The sequence below is a fragment of the Paramormyrops kingsleyae genome, chromosome 6 (genome assembly GCF_048594095.1).
Source record: "Paramormyrops kingsleyae isolate MSU_618 chromosome 6, PKINGS_0.4, whole genome shotgun sequence".
In the NCBI taxonomy this organism is placed as follows: domain Eukaryota; kingdom Metazoa; phylum Chordata; class Actinopteri; order Osteoglossiformes; family Mormyridae; genus Paramormyrops; species Paramormyrops kingsleyae.
This window is the reverse complement of record NC_132802.1, coordinates 11,451,108-11,470,442: the sequence shown is the minus strand read 5'-3', so window position 1 is coordinate 11,470,442 and position 19,335 is coordinate 11,451,108. Positions and strand designations below refer to the sequence as shown.

At 43.3% G+C, this 19,335-nt stretch overlaps 2 protein-coding genes across 2 annotated transcripts; both read left to right on the top strand.

The window, feature by feature from the left end:
* Positions 1-5,788: 5,788 nt before the first annotated feature.
* Positions 5,789-9,443, top strand: pym1 (PYM homolog 1, exon junction complex associated factor). The gene is made up of 3 exons (XM_023834854.1): positions 5,789-5,866; positions 6,877-6,970; positions 7,349-9,443. Exons 1-3 carry the CDS (start codon positions 5,836-5,838, stop codon positions 7,875-7,877), a joined length of 654 nt encoding a protein of 217 aa, XP_023690622.1. The 5' UTR covers positions 5,789-5,835; the 3' UTR covers positions 7,878-9,443.
* Positions 9,444-13,728: 4,285 nt separating this feature from the next.
* Positions 13,729-19,108, top strand: LOC111855691 (matrix metalloproteinase-19-like). Its single transcript, XM_023834924.2, has 9 exons — positions 13,729-13,963; positions 14,935-15,023; positions 15,378-15,508; positions 15,795-16,007; positions 16,097-16,342; positions 16,726-16,821; positions 17,145-17,309; positions 18,296-18,423; positions 18,579-19,108. The coding sequence occupies exons 1-9, from the start codon at positions 13,871-13,873 to the stop codon at positions 18,813-18,815; spliced, it is 1,398 nt and encodes a 465-aa protein (XP_023690692.1). The 5' UTR covers positions 13,729-13,870; the 3' UTR covers positions 18,816-19,108.
* The last annotated feature ends 227 nt before the right edge of the window (positions 19,109-19,335 follow it).

The window sequence follows — 19,335 nt, the reverse complement described above, 5'->3', positions numbered from 1 at the left end:
ATAAGAAAACCTTTTAGATTAATTTGTTTGGTATGCTGGTCCATTTCTCTTGCGAAGAACCGTGGAAATGAACATTTTGACTGAATGCACGAGGAAAGCGTCTTCGAGATTGCATTTAAATTGTATGAACGATTTACAATCAAAATAATTCTGTATATTTCTGTATCATAGTTCCTGCTAAGTGAGCAGAGTCCCTTTGAGCATAAATAGACCCCAGCAGCAATACTGACGTAATACTTCAAATGCCCTAATTACATATTCACTTTTTACAAATGAAATATCTCTTTAATTTAGACGTGATCAATGTACTGCAGTCCATTTTACTTAAGAAGCAAGTTCATCTCATTCCCCCAAGTGTCCTTTGAAAAATTGGCTTTAAACCAGCCTACTGAAATTTACTTTACAAGGCATTAATGTCAAGTATTGTTCAAGAAATACAAAATGACAAAGTATTTTTATGATGAATGATTAATAGACTGCTGCAACCCTGACTAGGATAAGCGGTGGGAAGATGGATGGATGGGTTAATAGGCCATTATTCGGTTAACATTTAACTGTATAACAGTCAGATTTGGGCACCTCTGTCCTCAGGCATGATTGCCTCCCGTTTTGTATACCGACTGCCTGTAGATTCGCACTCATCAAACCATGCCCTACTTACCCAGTTGAGGGTCACAGGGTTAGCCTGCAGCTCATCACAGGACAAAGCAGACAGCATAACGCTGAGGTGCGAGATGCCATTCGATCACAGGGAGCACATGTAAATATGCAGAGACGACAATTCAGTTAACAAGCTGCAACCCTGGAAGTCTGAGGAGACAGTGCTACAAATGAGGGGACCCTTATATAAATATGTAATGTACAATATTAAAATGTTATTTTCAATTACAATGATGCATTATTATTAATGATTCACTTCCAGGGCAAGACCAACACTCTCTTTTTACTTTCTCTGTCAAATCGAGAGGTGCCACTGTGGTTTTGATGCTGTCGGTACTCAAAGATTGCATACTAACATTTACTTATTGTATAGAAAAGCAGAGTGCATCATTATCTGTCATTCTGTGATATTCTGTGTTTATCTGTTATTTGTGTTACGTTTTGAAAAGTTCTGATATTATTTTATCACACATCTACAGTACTGTGCAAAAGTCTTACACAGTCAAAAGAAATGTTTGCAGTTATTTGTCTGCGTAGTTTGTGCACATTTACTCAAAACAAAAACACAATATAATATCAGAACATATACAAATTAGGAGTAACACAATAAAAAAACCAGCAAAATCGCCTTCTGTTCTCTAAAAAGCTACTGATATCTAGTTGGATGGCTAGATCAGTTCCCAAACCTCTCTTCAGGGGCACCCCAACCATTTCATATATTTATAAAATTTCACCACCAGCTCACTTAATTAATTAATTTAATTAATTAAAAATTCAGTGAGATATTGATTAGCTATATGAGGTGGGCGGGTCAAAAAATACATGGGTATATTGTATGGTTAGTGGAAATAATGGGGTGATTTTAGCAGAGGTTTTGAAATGGCTAAGCTGACACTTTTGACAAGCGTAACAGCATAGTTTTACACCAACATGAAGATCATTTAAACATAATTTTCTTTGGCTGCCTGCGACTTTTGTACAGTACTACAAGGTTCTGTGTAGATGTCCCACTGTAGTATTGGTTCACATCTTGCAATATGTTTGAAAGTCAATAGAGATAAAATAAAAGTAGATTAACTTTTATACAGCAAAGCGGTTATTGTACATTTTATAATTTCTTGCAATGTAATGGGCTTAACAAAAAGTCCTTTATCATTTTCTGGTAGGTCCAGTTTCCCAAATACCCTTTCGTCTCGGCATGTCTCTTGCACTTTCAGCTTTTCATCTTCTTTTAAATTGCCTCTTTTTTCACGTCTGCACCGATTGTTTGGGCAGCCCGGCAAGCTTGGAACCTATACTTCAGCAGGGCGTGGAACTAATGGCCTTGCACAGTTGGGGATTATGGCGTCAACACTGTATGTTTGACCTGGCAGATCCAAGTACAGGTAGTACCAGTATCTTGGGTAGGCCGGGGGTGTGTGAGGAGTAAAGCAAGAGTACTGGGGGGTTCTTTTAGTGCACACGCACACACACACACAAACACACACACACACATATATATATATATATATAAGTAAGTACGGTTTTTTAGCAACTTTATTGAATTCCCATTGTGGGTGGCATTGTATAGTTTTATGAAACGTAGCTCTCAGACAGTGGTCATATTTATACATTTGTCATGTCACTTTCAGGGGGTGATGTGAGACTCAGTGGGTCAGGCTACTGTGCCTGTGATCAAAAACTTGCTGGTTCAAATCCTAGCACTGGCAGAGTAATTTCAATGTTGGGCCCTTGAGCAAGGTCCTTAATTGCTCCAGAGACTGAGAGATCCTGCTTTCTCAATTGTATGTCACTCCAGCCATCGATATTACATAACGCTTACCCATTACAGGGGCCCTGGGACCTAGCACAGGGCAGAGGACACCCTCAATGGGACTCCAGCCCACTCTAGATCATAAAGGCAGCATTTAAATAGATTCTTTAATAAATTGGAATGCATTTTAGGTAGCAAGGAATGTATTGTAAGTCTGTTTTATGGTTGATGTACCAGTACCTGTTTTTAAGGTGCTGGCTGACCATAAGATACAATATTACCAAAAAACAAGCAGTGGAGACCTGCTTTCGTTAAGGTAATGTTTTTCAATCCACACCCTTTGAACAATAGCATCAAGTTGTTTATTAATGAAAAAACTTCATTACATCAGTATAATTTTCTTTGTTAAAATTGATTTAATATTTCAGTTATACTTTCACGATACAATGGAATGCGATATGTACCAGGGGCCTTTTAAATAGTGATACATAATGTTTGTTGTTAACATTTATAATTTGAAATCCATGCCTATGAGGAGAATGCTCAAGGAAGATACAGTAAGGCTTTTTTTGTTGATCCATATTACCAAGAAGGAAAATATATTTTCATTTTATCACAATTGTTTGCCATCATTATAAGTTACCTGATACTTTTGCCACATACACCACAGTACAGTATACCTATCAGCCTAATTGCATGCATTTGGACAGCAGCATGGATCCCTTGCATCATAAGGGCAAAATACAAACTCTCCTGATCCCAGAGGTGTGAGGGAATATAGCTGTGCACTCATCTACCAAGCTGTCTGGCATTTTAATTATCCAATTACAAAACTAATGCCTTAACACAGCACAGTAGCTTAGTGTAATGTACTCTCACACCTTCAGGTTAGTGGTTTGGATCCCGTGGCATGTGTGTGTGAAGCTGTGAATTGGTGTCCCTAAATAACCCATAAAGTGTGAATGTGTGTGTGTGTGTGCCCTGTGATGGACGGGCATCCTATCCAGGCTGTACCCCAGCCTTGTGCCCTGTGATGGACGGGCATCCTGTCCAGGCTGTACCCCAGCCTTGTGCCCTGTGATGGACGGGCATCCTGTCCAGGCTGTACCCCTGCCTTGTGCCCTGTGATGGACGGGCATCCTGTCCAGGCTGTACCCATGCCTTGTGCCCTGTGATGGACGGGCATCCTGTCCAGGCTGTACCCCTGCCTTGTGCCCTGTGATTGGCTCCAAGCTCATCCTGACCCTGTGCTGGTTCAAGCAGCTGGAAGATGGATGGATGTAATTTGAATTGTTATAATTGCACTTGCAATATCTGATTTCATAAAAAGTGTTATCCTAGTTTCTTGTTGGTGATCATGACAGTGAAGAAGAGATTTCAGAGACTGCATTCTAGAAACAGAAGACAGTGCAAGACAATGTCATGTAGTGTAATGAAACTACATCTGAATACTGTATACATCACGAAATAGAGAAGATCATACTGGACACGATCAACTTAAACAGAAGGCATGGTTTTCAGGTAAACACAATCAGATAAAACAAACTTACATGCATGCATTGCTTTGTTGATATTAGCTGGAAACTATACATGAACTGCTAGCCTGTGGAAAGGTGACCCCCCCCCCATTTAATATTATTATGGTATCAGACATACCTGACTTTGGGCAAAGACACAAACTGGCTACAACTAAAGAAGTATGGAGTAAATTGGTTTGAGGTATTGCTTGCTTAGCGGGATAACTTGTTGTATTTAAGGTGGTCTGAGCTAAATGTAGGTGGACAAACGTAAAGGTAATTTAAACTGGGGTAAATTAAATCCAACAAGTTATCTAGCTAAACAAGAAAACCGGCTCTGTGAAACAGGCCCCTGACCCTCGGGTTACACAGGACTAATGTTTTGCAGTTGAAGGATATTGTGCCTACAGCTTCTACACTCCAAAAAGTACAGAAAGTATGGCATCAGTATTTGGCTCTAAAATACACCAGCTTACAGAAGAAAACCATTTAGAAAAAAATTACTTTAAATGTCAGCACACAGGTAAGAATTTAACTGTTATGTTTACACATGACAACATGAACCTTGATACAAGTGAAAGGCTGCAGGGTCATAATATCATATTTTACAATGTACAATCTAAAACCTGGAGCTGACTAATGAAATAGCAAACTATCTAGGGTGGTGGTGGGGGAGGGGGGTATGGGGGGTTAGGAATTAAATAGATCTTCCTAATGAGATTTGTGAAATCCCCAAAATGAGCTTTCTCCCAAAATTCCTGCCGCGTTTGTCCTGCCTCAAAAGCACAAAGAGCTATTTCTAAACAGAAGATATGAAGCTACAATCCATTCTGGGCAACAGTTTCACTAAAGAAGCGGTTTAATTATGATGCATTGACAAGGTGACAACAATGTCTGCATACAACACCTATCTGCTCTAGAGAAACAGAAATCAGCAGTGGAATGATGGAACTTTCACTAACACCACGTATTCCCCAAGGAACTTGGAAAAGCCCAAATCCAGAAGCAAGGCCAACCAACAGCTGGAAGAAATGTTCAGGGAGTTTGGACTGAGGCACCAAAGCCCCCTTTCAGATCAGCTGCAGTAGGTGCAAATGTGGGAAAAATGTGAAGAAATGCAGTTCAATCTCCCTGGCTATGACAATATAACCAGCACCACATGTGCCAAATGCAGAAAGTGAAGCACATTTACAAAATGTTACTATTTCTCTCTCACTCACACACACACATACACAAGATGAAAACTGAGTGAAATAGAAGTTGATAGTAGACGAGTAGAGTTCAAGGACTTCTAAGTATACCTAAATGTTTCTGTGAAAACTGAATGTGCATAACTTTAATGGTAACTGATAATAAAAACTGATTTGAACAAAAAAGTTTTCAAATATATACTACTATTAAACAGGCATTTATCCAACACACATACAGAAATCTTCCAACTTCTTATCTTTTTATGGGAAAGTTAAAGACATGTCTTTTTAAAGCACTTTTCTACTACTATGACCAGAACTGAAATGTACAATATGCGCAAAATAACAGGTGTGCCTAGTTTATCAACATAACAGGAGGGATTAAGCAGTGTCACCAACTTCGGCCAGCAACATGTACACATGTAAGTAGCAGTTTTATCACCTTGTAAATAATCTGTAGGGTTTGCAGACTACCCAATCGCTTTTGATATGGCTAATTTAGGTTAATAATGGAATAATAGATTTGCCGTAAGATTTCTTGCGTGCCCGTCTGAAAGCATGAGTGTCGTGCCAGATGCGTGAGAGTTGATAACTCTAATAAAGAAAGAAAGAAATCAACAAAAAGAACGAAAATATAGCCACGGCGATTTTTTTTAAACATTCCGATCCATCAGCGCCGCTTCCGCCGCGCGACGGAAGAGTATCGCGTTTCAAGATGGCGACCCCCTATGTGACAGATGAATCTGGTAAAACTGGAGCATTTATTTTTGGGTCAAGCGCAATTTTTCCGTGTTTCTTCCTATCCTCGTATATACGCGTAACAGATATGTTGTATATTTTAAATCTGGGTCCTAAACAATCCAGTTTCGTCGACACGTTTTGCAGAGCATTGCTATTTGGGAATCTGGTATGCTAGCTAGCTAAAATGGTTATTATGATCTGCTATTTCCAAAGCTTTAATATTATGTATACCTATCGGCCAGCCAGAAGATTAGTGTGGTTGATAAAACGAGAAAATGCCGCTGCATTCAGCAGTCCAGCCAGCGTTTTAGACCGCCACGCAGAAGTTAACATCACGACTTCTGTTTCACTGTTTTCTAAATAACCAAATTCCTAGTTGTCTTAAGTTAGCTAAGCATAAACATATATATGTGCCCATTGATGCAGTTGGCTAGTCGTTTTATGTCAGTACTTGCATGGATTCATTGATTAGCAGCGGGGTGGTGCATTTGTACAGTACGACGGGAACAAACGCAGTTGCCATAGTTACGTACGTATGGTTTCTCTTTTGCCTGAAGCCACATCGGCACATTCCTACCGTACGAAAGCAAAACGTACCGAGGTAGGGCCTTTATGCAATTCACCGCCCTGTATTAGTAAGCTAATTATTAAGCCTTTTTGTATAGAATATGAATTAAAGTACACAAGCTGCATTATTTAATGTAATCTCAGGATGGGCATAGATTTGGGCATGGTCGGGACGCGTCCCTACTAATTTTGTGGGAGTACCGTCAGTGTTTAATGCGGGGGGTGGTTCTGGGCAAATTTGGTCCCTACCACTGCTGAAACCAAAGCTATGCCCTTGAATCTAAGTGGACAATACATGGTTAGACAATTGCTTTACTTGATTTGGATAATTAATTTGGTTACATATATACTATTCAATATTTAATGTATATCTTGGTCTAAAATATGTGTGATTCTATGCACAAACTTGCCTTATTCATTTTATTGTGTCGGCCTCACTTTCTCCCAGGAAAATACATCGCTGCCACGCAGAGGCCAGACGGAACCTGGCGAAAACCTCGCCGGGTGAAGGAGGGTTATGTGCCTCAGGAAGAGGTCCCTGTGTAAGTATGGACCAGGCACATGGAGATGTCCTGTGCCCCCCAACCCCCAACAATCACAGCAGTGCACTGTAACTCCATTCATTATTCTCCCATTAGTGTCAGCTGTGGATTTTCTGCATGATAGTCTAAGTTAATGCAAATTCATTTACATCCCAGGTTACAATGGGGTTACGTTACACTTACATTAGCCTTCAGTTAGGCAAAATCATTAACGCAAAGCATACTTTATAATGAAGTGTTGAATATCTTATGTAATTCATTGAATAATGTAGCAAAAATGAAAAACATTTACCCATCATAAACACGAATTATCGAAACACGGACCATTGGAACCCGGGGAGTATGCGTAATTGCAATAAACTAACTTTGCTTTTCCAGCTACGAGAACAAATATGTCAAGTTCTTCAAGAGCAAACCAGACCTTCCTCCAGGCATGAATCCAGAAGATGCGGAGCAGACGAGGCAGCAGGCGTCGACAGGGGGCGGCGTGGAGAGGGACGGCGAGACTGCGGGTCTCTCGAAGACCGCGAAGCGCAACATGAAGCGCAAGGAGAAGCGCAAGCAGCAGCAACAGCAGCAGTTGCCGGGACAGGATGGCGACGTGAGTGCCGAGGAAGGGGCGGAGACGCTCAGCGCCGCCGTTGGGAAGATGGAGATCGGGGGGAAGGCGAGCGACCACAAGGGGGCGCCGCAGCACAACAGCCCCTCGCCACAGGCCCAGGGGGAGGCGGCAGCCGAGAAAACCAAGAAGATCAAAGGCCTGCGGAAGAAGCTACGACAGGTAGAGGACCTGCAGCAGAAACTGGACTCCGGGGAGATAAAGCAGCCGACCAAGGAGCAACTGGAGAAGCTGGGCCGGGCCCAGGCTCTGCGGGAAGAGCTGGAGGACCTGGAGAAGGATTTGTAAACCTGGGACATGTGGGCAGGGTTGGGCGGGGAGACACTGTCAAGAATATAAACATCCAGCTGCGGAACGTGATTTGGACCAACTCGGCCTGGACATCATAGAGACATTAGTACTGTCAGCCAGACGGAATTATCAGCACAGGCTGGAGTATACGCTATCACAGTGTTTCCTAATCCGGTCCTCGGGGACCCATGGACAGTCCACGTTTTTTGTCCCTCCCAGCTGAGCAAAATGTGGACTGTCTTGCAGAGAGCTGGGTGGGAGCAAAAATGTGGACTGTCCCTGAGGACTGGATTGGGAAACACTGCACTATCCTAACAGTCGGACTGGACATTAACACATGTATAATAACAACAGATCACTTCCTTACTTCAAATATGCCATTTATGTTGAAGGTTAGTAGATCTGATATTGCTTGACAGTTCCATGAGAATAGTTCAGGTTGTCTGTCATTTCAGTCCTGATCACAACTGACTTTGAGGCTTGTCTTCTTCCCCCTTTATAGGATGCTGTAAAGGCTTGTGGCATTTTCTGTAAATTTCTTCATGTTGTTGAAGTGTTGGATGCAAATTATTGCTCTAGGGTTTCTTGTCAGTGGCTAAAAGTATCCTGGGTTGAAAAAAAACCCCAGAAACTTGATGTGGTGAGATAAAAAGGTGGCATATATAGGTTTTCCTGTTTTGCAGGTAAGTTGTATAGTAAAAGAGGAACAGAATTTTTTAAATGGATATACATCTTTATGCTGGTAAACCACTGAACAGTTTTCTGTAAATTCAGCTGTAAAAGTATTATTTTACCATTAGGAAAGATTTTAATTTACAGATGTTTTCTATGTTTGTTCTGTTCCTTTTTCAGCATGCGATTTTGTGTGGTTTCTGCAAAGATGCTCCTTCTTGGTAGAAACTAGCATATTTTATGTGGGTGGTAACTTCCGCGGGAAGGGGTGTTTGGTTCTGAAGTTCTGAGCCTGTTTTCTGAAAACACAGCATTCACTCTATGCCAGTACCTGGGAAGTTATGTGCACACTGCCGCCACTGAGAGTGACCTGAGAGCTGTGTGCTGAAAGAGATGTGGGGTTTCTGCATTCCCAGCCTGCTGTAGTCTGGGTTATGTGGTGCCCTGCATGTTTATATTCTAGACAGAATTCTCTGTAAGGAGGGGTGGGATTTAAGGGTGGGGATTTGGGAATGTTTCTTCTGGGTGTAGGAAAAGACAAATTAAAGTTGCTGCAGTTTTGTAAAGAAAATCTGTGAGATTTATAAAGCATGAACTTTTTTTTTTCTTTAGAGTTGGTTGTGTTCTTAACTTTTTCCAATATAGCAATTAAAAAAAAAACCTCTGATCCTCTGTTATAGAAATGGCAGTCGCTGTCAGTCGTGAAACCGCTGCCATTCGCATTTCTTCATTGGTGGTTACATGCTTGGAGATTCCAGTGCCATCCTCTAGGGGGAGTTTAGGATCTTCAGTCATGGTTATGCAAGAGACAGTCTAGCTAATGTAATTGAACCTAAAAGCAGGTCTGTTTAGCTGTTGTTCCTGCAGAGGCTGAGGTTTGCGGTGGTCCGATGCCCGTCTCTGTCTTTTCGCTACAGGCAGTTTTATTATTACAAAAACCGGTCTTCCACGGCCAGTGTTTTTCATTATCTTCCAGGAGAAGTGTGATCGCGTCTTTGATAACAGCTGGCACAAAGACCTGCATGTATTGCAACCCTGGCCTGAGGGATGCCCTTTAAAATTCAGCCTTGTTTGTTCTGAAAGAATGTTAAGATCTTACATGTTTGAGACACTGTATCTTTTAAAGTTAGCCTGGAAATTATCAGCAAGTGGCACAATACAGGCCTTTAATAGACTAAAAGATTGTGCCATGACAGAAAGGCAACTTTCAATAATTATAAACAAAAAAAAAATAAATGAGAAGTTCCCACACCATTCAAAGACAAGAAACAAAATCCACAACAAAGCCAGCTAACTGCAGAATAGTGATACTTCACTGAGGAATTCATCTTTTTGCCTATCCTCTCTTGCTCTCCATGAGACTCATACATTGGTGAGAACAAGTTTGGGGGCCATAGCACAGGATCGGCCAGCATCCAGCGCCCTGGAAAAATTGGGATTAAAGGTTTTGCTCAATGGTGACATCACAGGCACTGGTCCTAACACACAGAACGACTCACCACCCAGGAATTTCAGATTATTCTGATGCTTCACTGTATCGCTTCCATTTTACTTCAGCAACTTTTGGTCTGCGACAGCTGTCAGGATATGCTGTAGGTTCCTTCATTTTCTAAATACCTTTAGATGTTCCAGTGCAAGACTTTAATGGGGCTTTCCCTCTTTCCTGATTTTGACTGTGTTTTACCATGATGATTTTGAACATACTTTAAATACTCGTGGTTTGCATTCAGTCACTTCATCACATGTTATTTCTGTGGGCTGTTTTTAAACCCCTGAGCCAGTATCTACCCGACGCCAGACATTTGGAGAGGCATGTGCAAGTAATAATGAGTTACTTAGCCAAAGTGATTCTGGGTAATAACTGCCACTCTCCCTCCCTCTGGTATCAAGGGGCCGTTGCTTCGCTCAAGGCTGCTCCACCCTTTTGATCCGAAGTTCAGGTCTTAATCTACTGGCCACCTTCTACGATTAGCTATCAGGTAGCTGCTGTTCACTGTGGTGTTTTGCCCAGACCTGGTAACTGGTGTCTTCAAGAGCCATATCAGCATAATGAAAGTTTTTACTGGGAACAGACTGTTGTGTTCAGAAGTGTTTTTTTGTCCTTCCCTATTGCTCTATCAAGCCAGGGATGATTCCAGATGTTTTTCGCCCTTGTGCGAGTCCAGCTGCCTTCTGTTGTCCGTGCATTTCTGCCTAAGAAATTTCCGGAACCCCATGACCATGCAACAGCTGTCGCAGTCACCCACACGGATTTGCTGATGTCACTGACCATGGTTTAAGAGGGTCGAACTAATCCAGACTTTGGCACACCACACCTTCAGATGGAAATGAGGTGCCGACAGTATTGTGCATTTCTGTGGGATATGAGCTGCAGTTTCAGGGTGTGAACCACCTCTACGGATAAGGTGTTGGCCCCAGCGGGCTATTAAGTGTTAGAGACGTAGACAGAAAGAATAGAGAGTTATTTTGATGAGGGGAGGGACAAGTAATTAACTCTGCTCATGAGTAAGACAAGTGTTAGCTGTGGAATATAAATTCTGTTCTAGCTAAATAAATATTTCCTTTTTGCAAGTAAGAATGTAAAAGTTCATGATTTTTATTGCACATGGGACCCCATTTTTTGAGTGCTGTGATAGTGAGATGTGGATCGTTGTCGTGGAAATGGAGGTATGTTGAGTTCTCTACCATGGATGGAAGTGGGAGGGGGCAAAACTTCAGCCCTCAAAATTTAAGTGTTCTCAAAGAGGGAATTTATGGTGTGCTCTGAAAGCAGGCATTCTGTTTAAAATTGTCGTTTTTTTTCCCCTTTTTCTCCATGATAAAGTACAGTGGTGCAGGCCTCGGTGTAAACACTGGTTTGGAGACAAGTACGCTCACACAGAGCAATCAATCAGCATGAGGTGGACCCGCTGTCAGGGGTGGAGGGGCATGGTTTCCGGCCTCAGAGCAGAATAGCGGGATCTCTGCTGTGCTGCAAGAAAACAGTCACCAAGTGACATTCAATAAACAATCTCTGCAGCATGTGAGCATTTCAGACTGCAGGGGGCATAGTGGCTAAATGTGAAGATTGCTGCTTCAGATTCCAGGGCTGGTGAATTCACAGAATCTGAATTGCTCTGAAAACAGTGCCTGTGAAAGTTTGGATTAACTTTAAGTTGCTTCGGATAATAATTTACTACAATAAAATAAACGTTATAGAATTGTGCAAAGTCTTTCATGCCACCTCGAAAAGTGGTAACAGGACAGAATTGGATATGTTGGTTATTAATTGTCTCTGTCATGTTACATTTTTGTTGAAGAACAGAAAATGCAGGATGAGATCTCCTTGTTTGGCTGGATTTTTCCCAAAATTTGTTGAAAGCCACACCTAACCCTGTATACATGGAGTATGACACAGACATATTAAATGGAGTCAGAGGGCAGATACACACAGGAAATTAATCACGAGCGAGATGGAGAATGAGGAAAATTGTGGGGACAAAAAGGGATGAGTGACTATTAATGTGGTGGGTCACGATTAAAGGGATGGGTGAAAATAAAAGAGAAGGATGACATTTCATATGGAATGAAATTTTGCGAGAGACAGATGTAACAACAATCAGTAAAAATGGAGATAAATATGAGTGCAGGTCTCATATAGTGCACAGGTTTTTGAAGTTTCAGTAATGGGATGTGGACAGTCTGGCACTAACAAACATGTTCCTCCTAAGACAAGTTAGTAGATAATCACACGGGGACTGTAAAACCAGACGTCAGATGAATATAAATGTGGTATGGAAAGACTGCTTGTGCATTTTTCACCACAACAGTAAGCAATAAGACAACAGCCTGGAGGCATTTAGCTTGCTCAGCGATAGCTATAATATGCTGTATAAATGCAGGAATAAATGTCTATCTTTGGCTCTTCACGCCATCTGCCTTAGCTTGGTTTTGTGGCAACTATTTAATGCTAATTAAGTTGTCATAAATCAAAGAGGCATGCAGAGATTATTTTAGGCTCGTTAAGTATGTTGGTATGTAAATTACATCAAATCCTTTGTAAAAGCAGGGCTGTCCCTCTGATTGCAATCAACTTACCGTCATTGTTAGCGCCATAAGTGGAATGACGCACGTTTAACTCAATTATCCTCCTGCTATTGCGTAAAAGTGAACGAAGTGCTGCTTCGTGATTCTGATTACAGACAGAATCCCCTATAATTCACTAACATAAGCAGAATGGGTAAACATGTAGCCATAGAGTACAGATTAAAAATGCAAACAGATATGGTGTGTATGGAGGTGACTGGGCCCCCATGGAGTCCAGTCTTCTGTCCCGAATGTTCATGAGGTGCCTCCTGGGGTGGCTGTGACCTCCACGGCCATGGGTTTGAGTACTTCCACATGGGGATTAAATGTCCTCGGTGAATGTGGGTGGGTTTCAATAAATTGGCTTCTCTGAATTAGTGGAACACTGGTCCCCTTCCAAATCCCACTGCGTATGTCCTCTTCATCCTGGGATAACTTCCCAAAATGAAACCATTTCATGGTGCGTGGTTTGGTAAACGCTTCAATAAAGGTCATTTTACGCTAAATGTGGGCGTAATTCATAGGACAGCAGCTGTTACTGGGACATACAAAAGCACAAATGTGCATTAAGAATCTGAAGCCATATGCGTGTGTTTTTTTCACATATGAAATTAAAATTTAATTTTAATTCTAAGACCAGAATAATTTTGCTTTTCAGACTGAATGAAATCCCACGTGTAAATTCCTGGGAGCAACTCATTAGCCTTTCCAAGGCGTGACTCAGCCGTAATTAAAGATCAGTAAGAATTCCTAACCACCAAAAATCTTCCTTTCTGTCTAATTACATTTTACGATATATGACAAGTGACGTCAGTAAAAAAAGTAACCTACACCAACAGTGTACATGTTTTTTTTCCATCTTTAATACTGAATTTATTGAGCTAATTATTTTAGTTTACGCAAGCAGAGAGGATATTAAAAGTAAGACGACTGCTTTTGTTAGGGGGGAGGTTTGGAGTGCCTGTCTTCTGGGAAGGGCAGGCTTGCGGTGAATAACTCTGAGTGGTAGCCGGTTGCCTCCCATCCCAAAACGGGCCTGGATCCTTGGGGGTAGGTCACAGCGGGGGCTCAAGGGGCACTGACTCATCAGAGGGTATAAAAACGACAGGAGGAGAAGTGAGACAACGAGTGGAAAGTCAAGAGCAAATGCTGGAGAGGACCGTGAGGGAGTCCTCAGTCAAGGCAAACATACTCATCTGCAAAACACACAGGGGTCTTGTCATTGTAGAACAGCTGACTGCTCCTGGTGGAAGATGGGCCTCTTACTCCCAGCAGTGCTGCTCTCAGGTGTCCTCTCCACCACGCTCTCCACCCCGATAGACTGGAGCAACCTTCTGGAAGCCACGGTAAGAGCGAGGAATGAAGACACAAGGGTGCCGCTCATCAGGCTTGCTTCAGACATTCCCGTTACCAATAGGGTCGTATACACGAGGCCTGGATGACGTCCGGTCCCACTGCAGACACGGCTCATTAACGGACGACCGTGTACATCTCTGCGTTTGGGGGGAGGTATTAAGTTCTCTTTGGGATGGTGGTGGGGGTGATACTATGATACTTGGCTGTCCCAACCTTAGGACCTAGCATGTTGTGATCGGAAGGTCGTCAGTTCTGATCCCAGGGCCAGTAGAATGATTTCACTGTTGGGCCCCTGAGTGAGGCATGAAACCCCCAACTGCTGTCTGACTCCGCCTTCTCGATTGTATGTTGGTTTGGATAAAAGAGTTTGCTAAATAAAATAAAATAAAATGTAATTGTAGTTTCATAATGGAGCTAGTCTATTTTGTTTAGCCATCTTCATGCAAACGTATATCTAAAATGCTGTTGATGAACATGGTTTCTGCATTAAAAGGGCAGCTTTCCATCACTCAGACTAAAACTGCTAAAAGTCTCTTCTGCTACTTACTGTGGAAAATCCACACCTCTTGTTGTCAAGCTGTTATAGAACATTACAGCTGACAGCAGGAGATTAATGGAAATACACAGAAATATATACTTCTGGAATCTCTGTGATTAATCTGCAATGGTTTTTAGATCTGGAGTTTTGTGGTCTTGAAACCTGCTGGAGGACTAATGTCTGCATTGACAGAAAATGGCTCTAGCTGTAATTTAATCTGTTATGGCACAGCATCTGCTTGGCCTACGCGTTAGTCTTTTTCATACCCAAAGTCTGTTTAACACATAATTCCTTCTCTGACTGACATAATGCCAAGTAGGCATAGCCTCTTTTCAGCAGGAAAGCTTCAGGACTTTGCTATTCTTTTCACAATTTGAAAGCCAAGGGCAAGTGACTGAAAGGGTCATTCCCCTGTCTCTCCAGACTTACCTGAAGCGTTACGGCTACTTGCACACCTCGCTGGAGGCAAAAGAGCACAGCTATGGGCCAGAGGACATTACAGAGCCTCTCAGGTAACCAGAATGTTTGTGCTAACAATGACACTTGTGCTAACAACAGTAAAGCTGCCTGCAACTAGTCTGAACATATGCGTGTGTTTGATGTTGCCATCTTATTGTTTTCACTAGGCTTAGTTTTTTGTAAACACAACTGAATCGCCGAAGATCAGAATGAAAAGCTTGGTTGTGTGGAGGATCAAGGCTGAAGCTTATGGAAGCCTTTTTTCCAGAATGTACCATCAGTCATTATTTTTGAGGATCTCACTGTAGGGATTAGGAGTAGCACTGGTTTGCTAGCTTCTCCTGGGCGGTATAATTGCCCCATTCTTACTCTCATTCCCTCCCGCTCCGATTTCCTCCTCTCCCCAGGGTCTTCCAGAAGGCAGCAAACCTCCCCCTGACCGGAAACTTTGACAATGGAACAGCAGCGATGATGAAAAGGCCTCGTTGTGGTCTGCAAGACCCTTTTACCCAGAAGACTCACAAATACCGTGTGATAGGCAAGTCGGCGGCCAACGCGGCTATAGCAGCATCTAAATATTTCATATGACAATTATCTTTAACTGAGAGTTTAATGACTAACCCAGCCAGTTAGATCATGGCACATTACCCAACTGTTGCGCTTATCCTCAGTCTCTCAGCTGAAAACATCTATTTCTATAAATTAAGAATTCATTTTAAAAGTGCTTGAAAACCAAAATTTGAATAATCCTCACCAATGTCATTACCAGAAGGATAATTAAGCTGGAGACATCTTTGTAATCGCTGTTTATGTGCGTTACACAGGCCGTTGGCGGAAGAAGGACCTGACATACCGTATATATAACTACACACCCGATATGGGTCAGGCTCAAACCCGCGCAGCTGTCCGGACCGCTTTTAAATACTGGAGTGACGTTGCTCCCCTGAAATTCCGAGAGGTGACAGACGGGAGAGCCGACATCAAGATCTCATTCCATAAGAAAGAGGGATCATGTCCGGCTGCATTCGACGGGTTAGGTAAAGATGCTGAACTCTGATTGGTTAGGAGGGGGTCAGGACACATGCAGGCAAAGTACCGTTGATGTGTTTCTGCCCCCGCCCCCTAGGTGGCGTGCTGGCCCATGCTGACGCCCCAGAGTCGGGCATAGTGCACTTCGACGAGGACGAGTTCTGGACAGAGGGCAAGCACGACGGCACCAACCTGCGCATTGTCGCCGCCCACGAGATCGGCCACGCCCTGGGGCTGGGCCACTCCCAGTATAGCAGTGCCCTCATGGGTCCCATCTACAGCGGTTACCGTAGCAACTTCAAGCTGCACCCTGACGACGTGATAGGCATCCAGGTCCTTTATGGTGAGAGACAGAACTGACCCCCATTTTATTAAATATTCAGGTTTACAAGGGAGTCAACACTGCCTAAAGAGACCAGTGTTTTCCAACCTAATCCTCGCGGACCCCCTGACAGACATTTTTTAGTTCCCTCCCAGCTCCTGACACACCTGCACCAGGTATTCGGTGTTGGGAGCTGGGAGGGAGCAAAAACGTGGACTGTCTGGGAGGGAGCAAAAACGTGGACTGTCTGGGAGGGAGCAAAAACGTGGACTGTCTGGGGGTCCCCATGGACTGGGTTGGGAAACACTGGAATAGACAGATGGAACATTAATGTGAGCTTGAGATGTGTTCATTCAGAATGATTTCGCACACAGCTTTGTCCATGATTTGCTCTTCCCTTTAAGGCCGGCCAACCACTCCCAATTCCCCAAGCCACTCGTCAGGGGGTCAAGGGAAACCTCCGGATCCCTGTACGGTCAGCCTGGATGCCATCATGCTAGGTATGAAGAGAGCCTTTACATCAGTGTTTCCCAATCCGGTCCTCAGGGACCCTGCCGAAGGTCCACATGTTTGCTCCCTCAAAAACATAGACTACCTGTGGGTCCCAGGACCAAGTTGGGAAACACTGCCCTACATCATCATAGTACACAGTATATAAAAGAAGCATTAACTCAGTATTAAGGCAAGCAAGAACCAATCAGGTTCCTACAGCTTCACATCAGATTAGCATCACCTGTCTTTCAGTGATATTATTCTGCATATAATTATTGTGTTATACCTTTTGCCTGAAGTCCAAACATCCTTGCTATCTCTACTCATCAAGGTCCCCTACGAAAGACATATGCCTTCAGTGGGGAGTATGTATGGACAGTGTCAGACAAGGGCTACAACGCCCCCGTCAAAACTATCCTGCTATGGAAGGGTCTCCCTGGCAACCTCGACGCCACCGTCCACTCCCAGAGAACCGGCAAGACCTACTTCCTGAAAGGTAACCGCACCATTAAAAGTCCAAATGAATGTTATGGTTTTGTAAAGAATTGGAACCTTTTTATATTTCAAAACTGGCATGGAGCCTGTCCCAGACAGCATGGAGAACAAGGCCGGGATACAGCCTGGGTGGAATGTCAGGTACAATGGGCCACAATTTGTTTTTTCTGCCAAATTATCTAATTTACCATATTATTGGCCAATGGGAAGAAACCCAGGGAGAACATGCAAACTCCACATGCAAACATCCAGCAGAAGAAGCATTGAAGGGAAGGAGGGTTGAGGCATGCTCCCTGGGGTGGGGTGTACCTAAAAATTCTGGGTCCCTAGACAAATGTCACCTTGGGCCCCCACCCCAATTTTATGTATAGTTTTACATATTCAAGGGCCCTTGTTAAGGACTGGGGCCCCTGAATCTCTCAGGGTATCCATGACCCTCCAGTACTCTTGCCTGCACCTGCTCAAGGATATGCTGGTCAAGTCAACCTTCATCTCTAAATTTCTCTAGCCCTGCTTCCAATAATGGTCTTGCAACCTGTCCATGGTGTATCCTGCTTCAGGCTCACCATAACCTTGCATTGGACTAGTTAGGGTGACCAGATAATCTCTGTCAGGAAGGATACTTTGAGCTTGGACAGGATTTGTAAACTAGCATTTCAATACAGTTGTTGCTGTGTGCTGATTGGTCAGTCTGCTATAATCATGCATGCGTCACTAATGTTAATGTTAAACAGCTGGATGAATCTTTCAATCAAGGAAACAAACCAGCCAAAGTACAAGATGAACTATTTAGCCAAGCACAGGAACCTTTCAATTTTAATGTAGTTTGAAGTGTCCTCCCTAACATGGATTATCTCGTTACTCTAGATTAGTGCTTCTGGAAAATGGATCATTATTTGCAAGCTTAGATTGCACCGTTCTCCATTCTCTTGATCTGTAACCGACATGTTAGCTTCTCATTTCCCTCATCCACACACTCCAACTCAGGTGACAAAGTGTGGAGGTACACCAACTTCCAGCTTGACAGTGGCTTCCCCAAAAAACTGAACAGAATTCCCCCAAACATCGATGCCGCTTTGTACCTTGAAGCCACCAAGAAACTTGTTTTCTTTAAGGTAAGAGAGAAACTTTCAGTTCAGATGCTGCAGGTGTAAGGAAACGGGTATTTTAGCCGGTAGCTAAAGAGGATAGCCTCTAGTTCCAGGGATGAGGCGCCTTGCTGGGTGATGGGACTGTAATGCCAAACTATGTCCCCCCTCTTGCCCCTCAGGGCTCTGAGCACTGGCAGTGGAATGAGCTGGACAGTACTAGCCTCAACTCCTACCCCAGGCCCACCTCCCAGCTCTTCAAAGGCGTGCCCCCCAAACCTGACTCCGCCCTCACCTGGACCAATGGCAGAGTCTACATCTTCAAGGGCGATCAATATTGGCGCATTGGCAAGCAGATGAGCGTGGAGAGTGGCTACCCACTGAGCAAGAGGGAGCGCTGGATGATGTGCGATGACTGACGTCACGGACGAATGACATCAGGACAGCGGTGATGCTGATAATTCAATGCGTGGGGAGGGGCGCCAGGAGGCGGGATCAGGCATAAGCTCAAGCCTCATTGGACATTTAACAGCAGAAACCTGAATGCACTACACACATCTCAGTGCAGTGCACTTGCTATTAAAGAAACAAAGGCCCATAGTAACGTTATCTGTCCCCGTGGGACATGGCAATGCGTTCTGTATGGTCCTGTGACATTACCAACCAAGCAATTAAAGAAAAACAATAAAGTATGCTGATGCCATTGTGTACAGCTGGTGGTCTGAGGTCCTGAACATGGTGTACGTCTCTATATAACTGCGAAACCTGGGGGTCAGAAAACACACAAATCAACACATATAACAGCAGTGTAAATGTACACATAACAGAATGATCCAGGTCTAGCTAACTCCATGGGCAGCTGAACATCCCATGACCTATTTAACAAACTTCTGAGAATCACCCCGTGAGCCAAACAGCTGGAGGGTGGATGGATGCTGA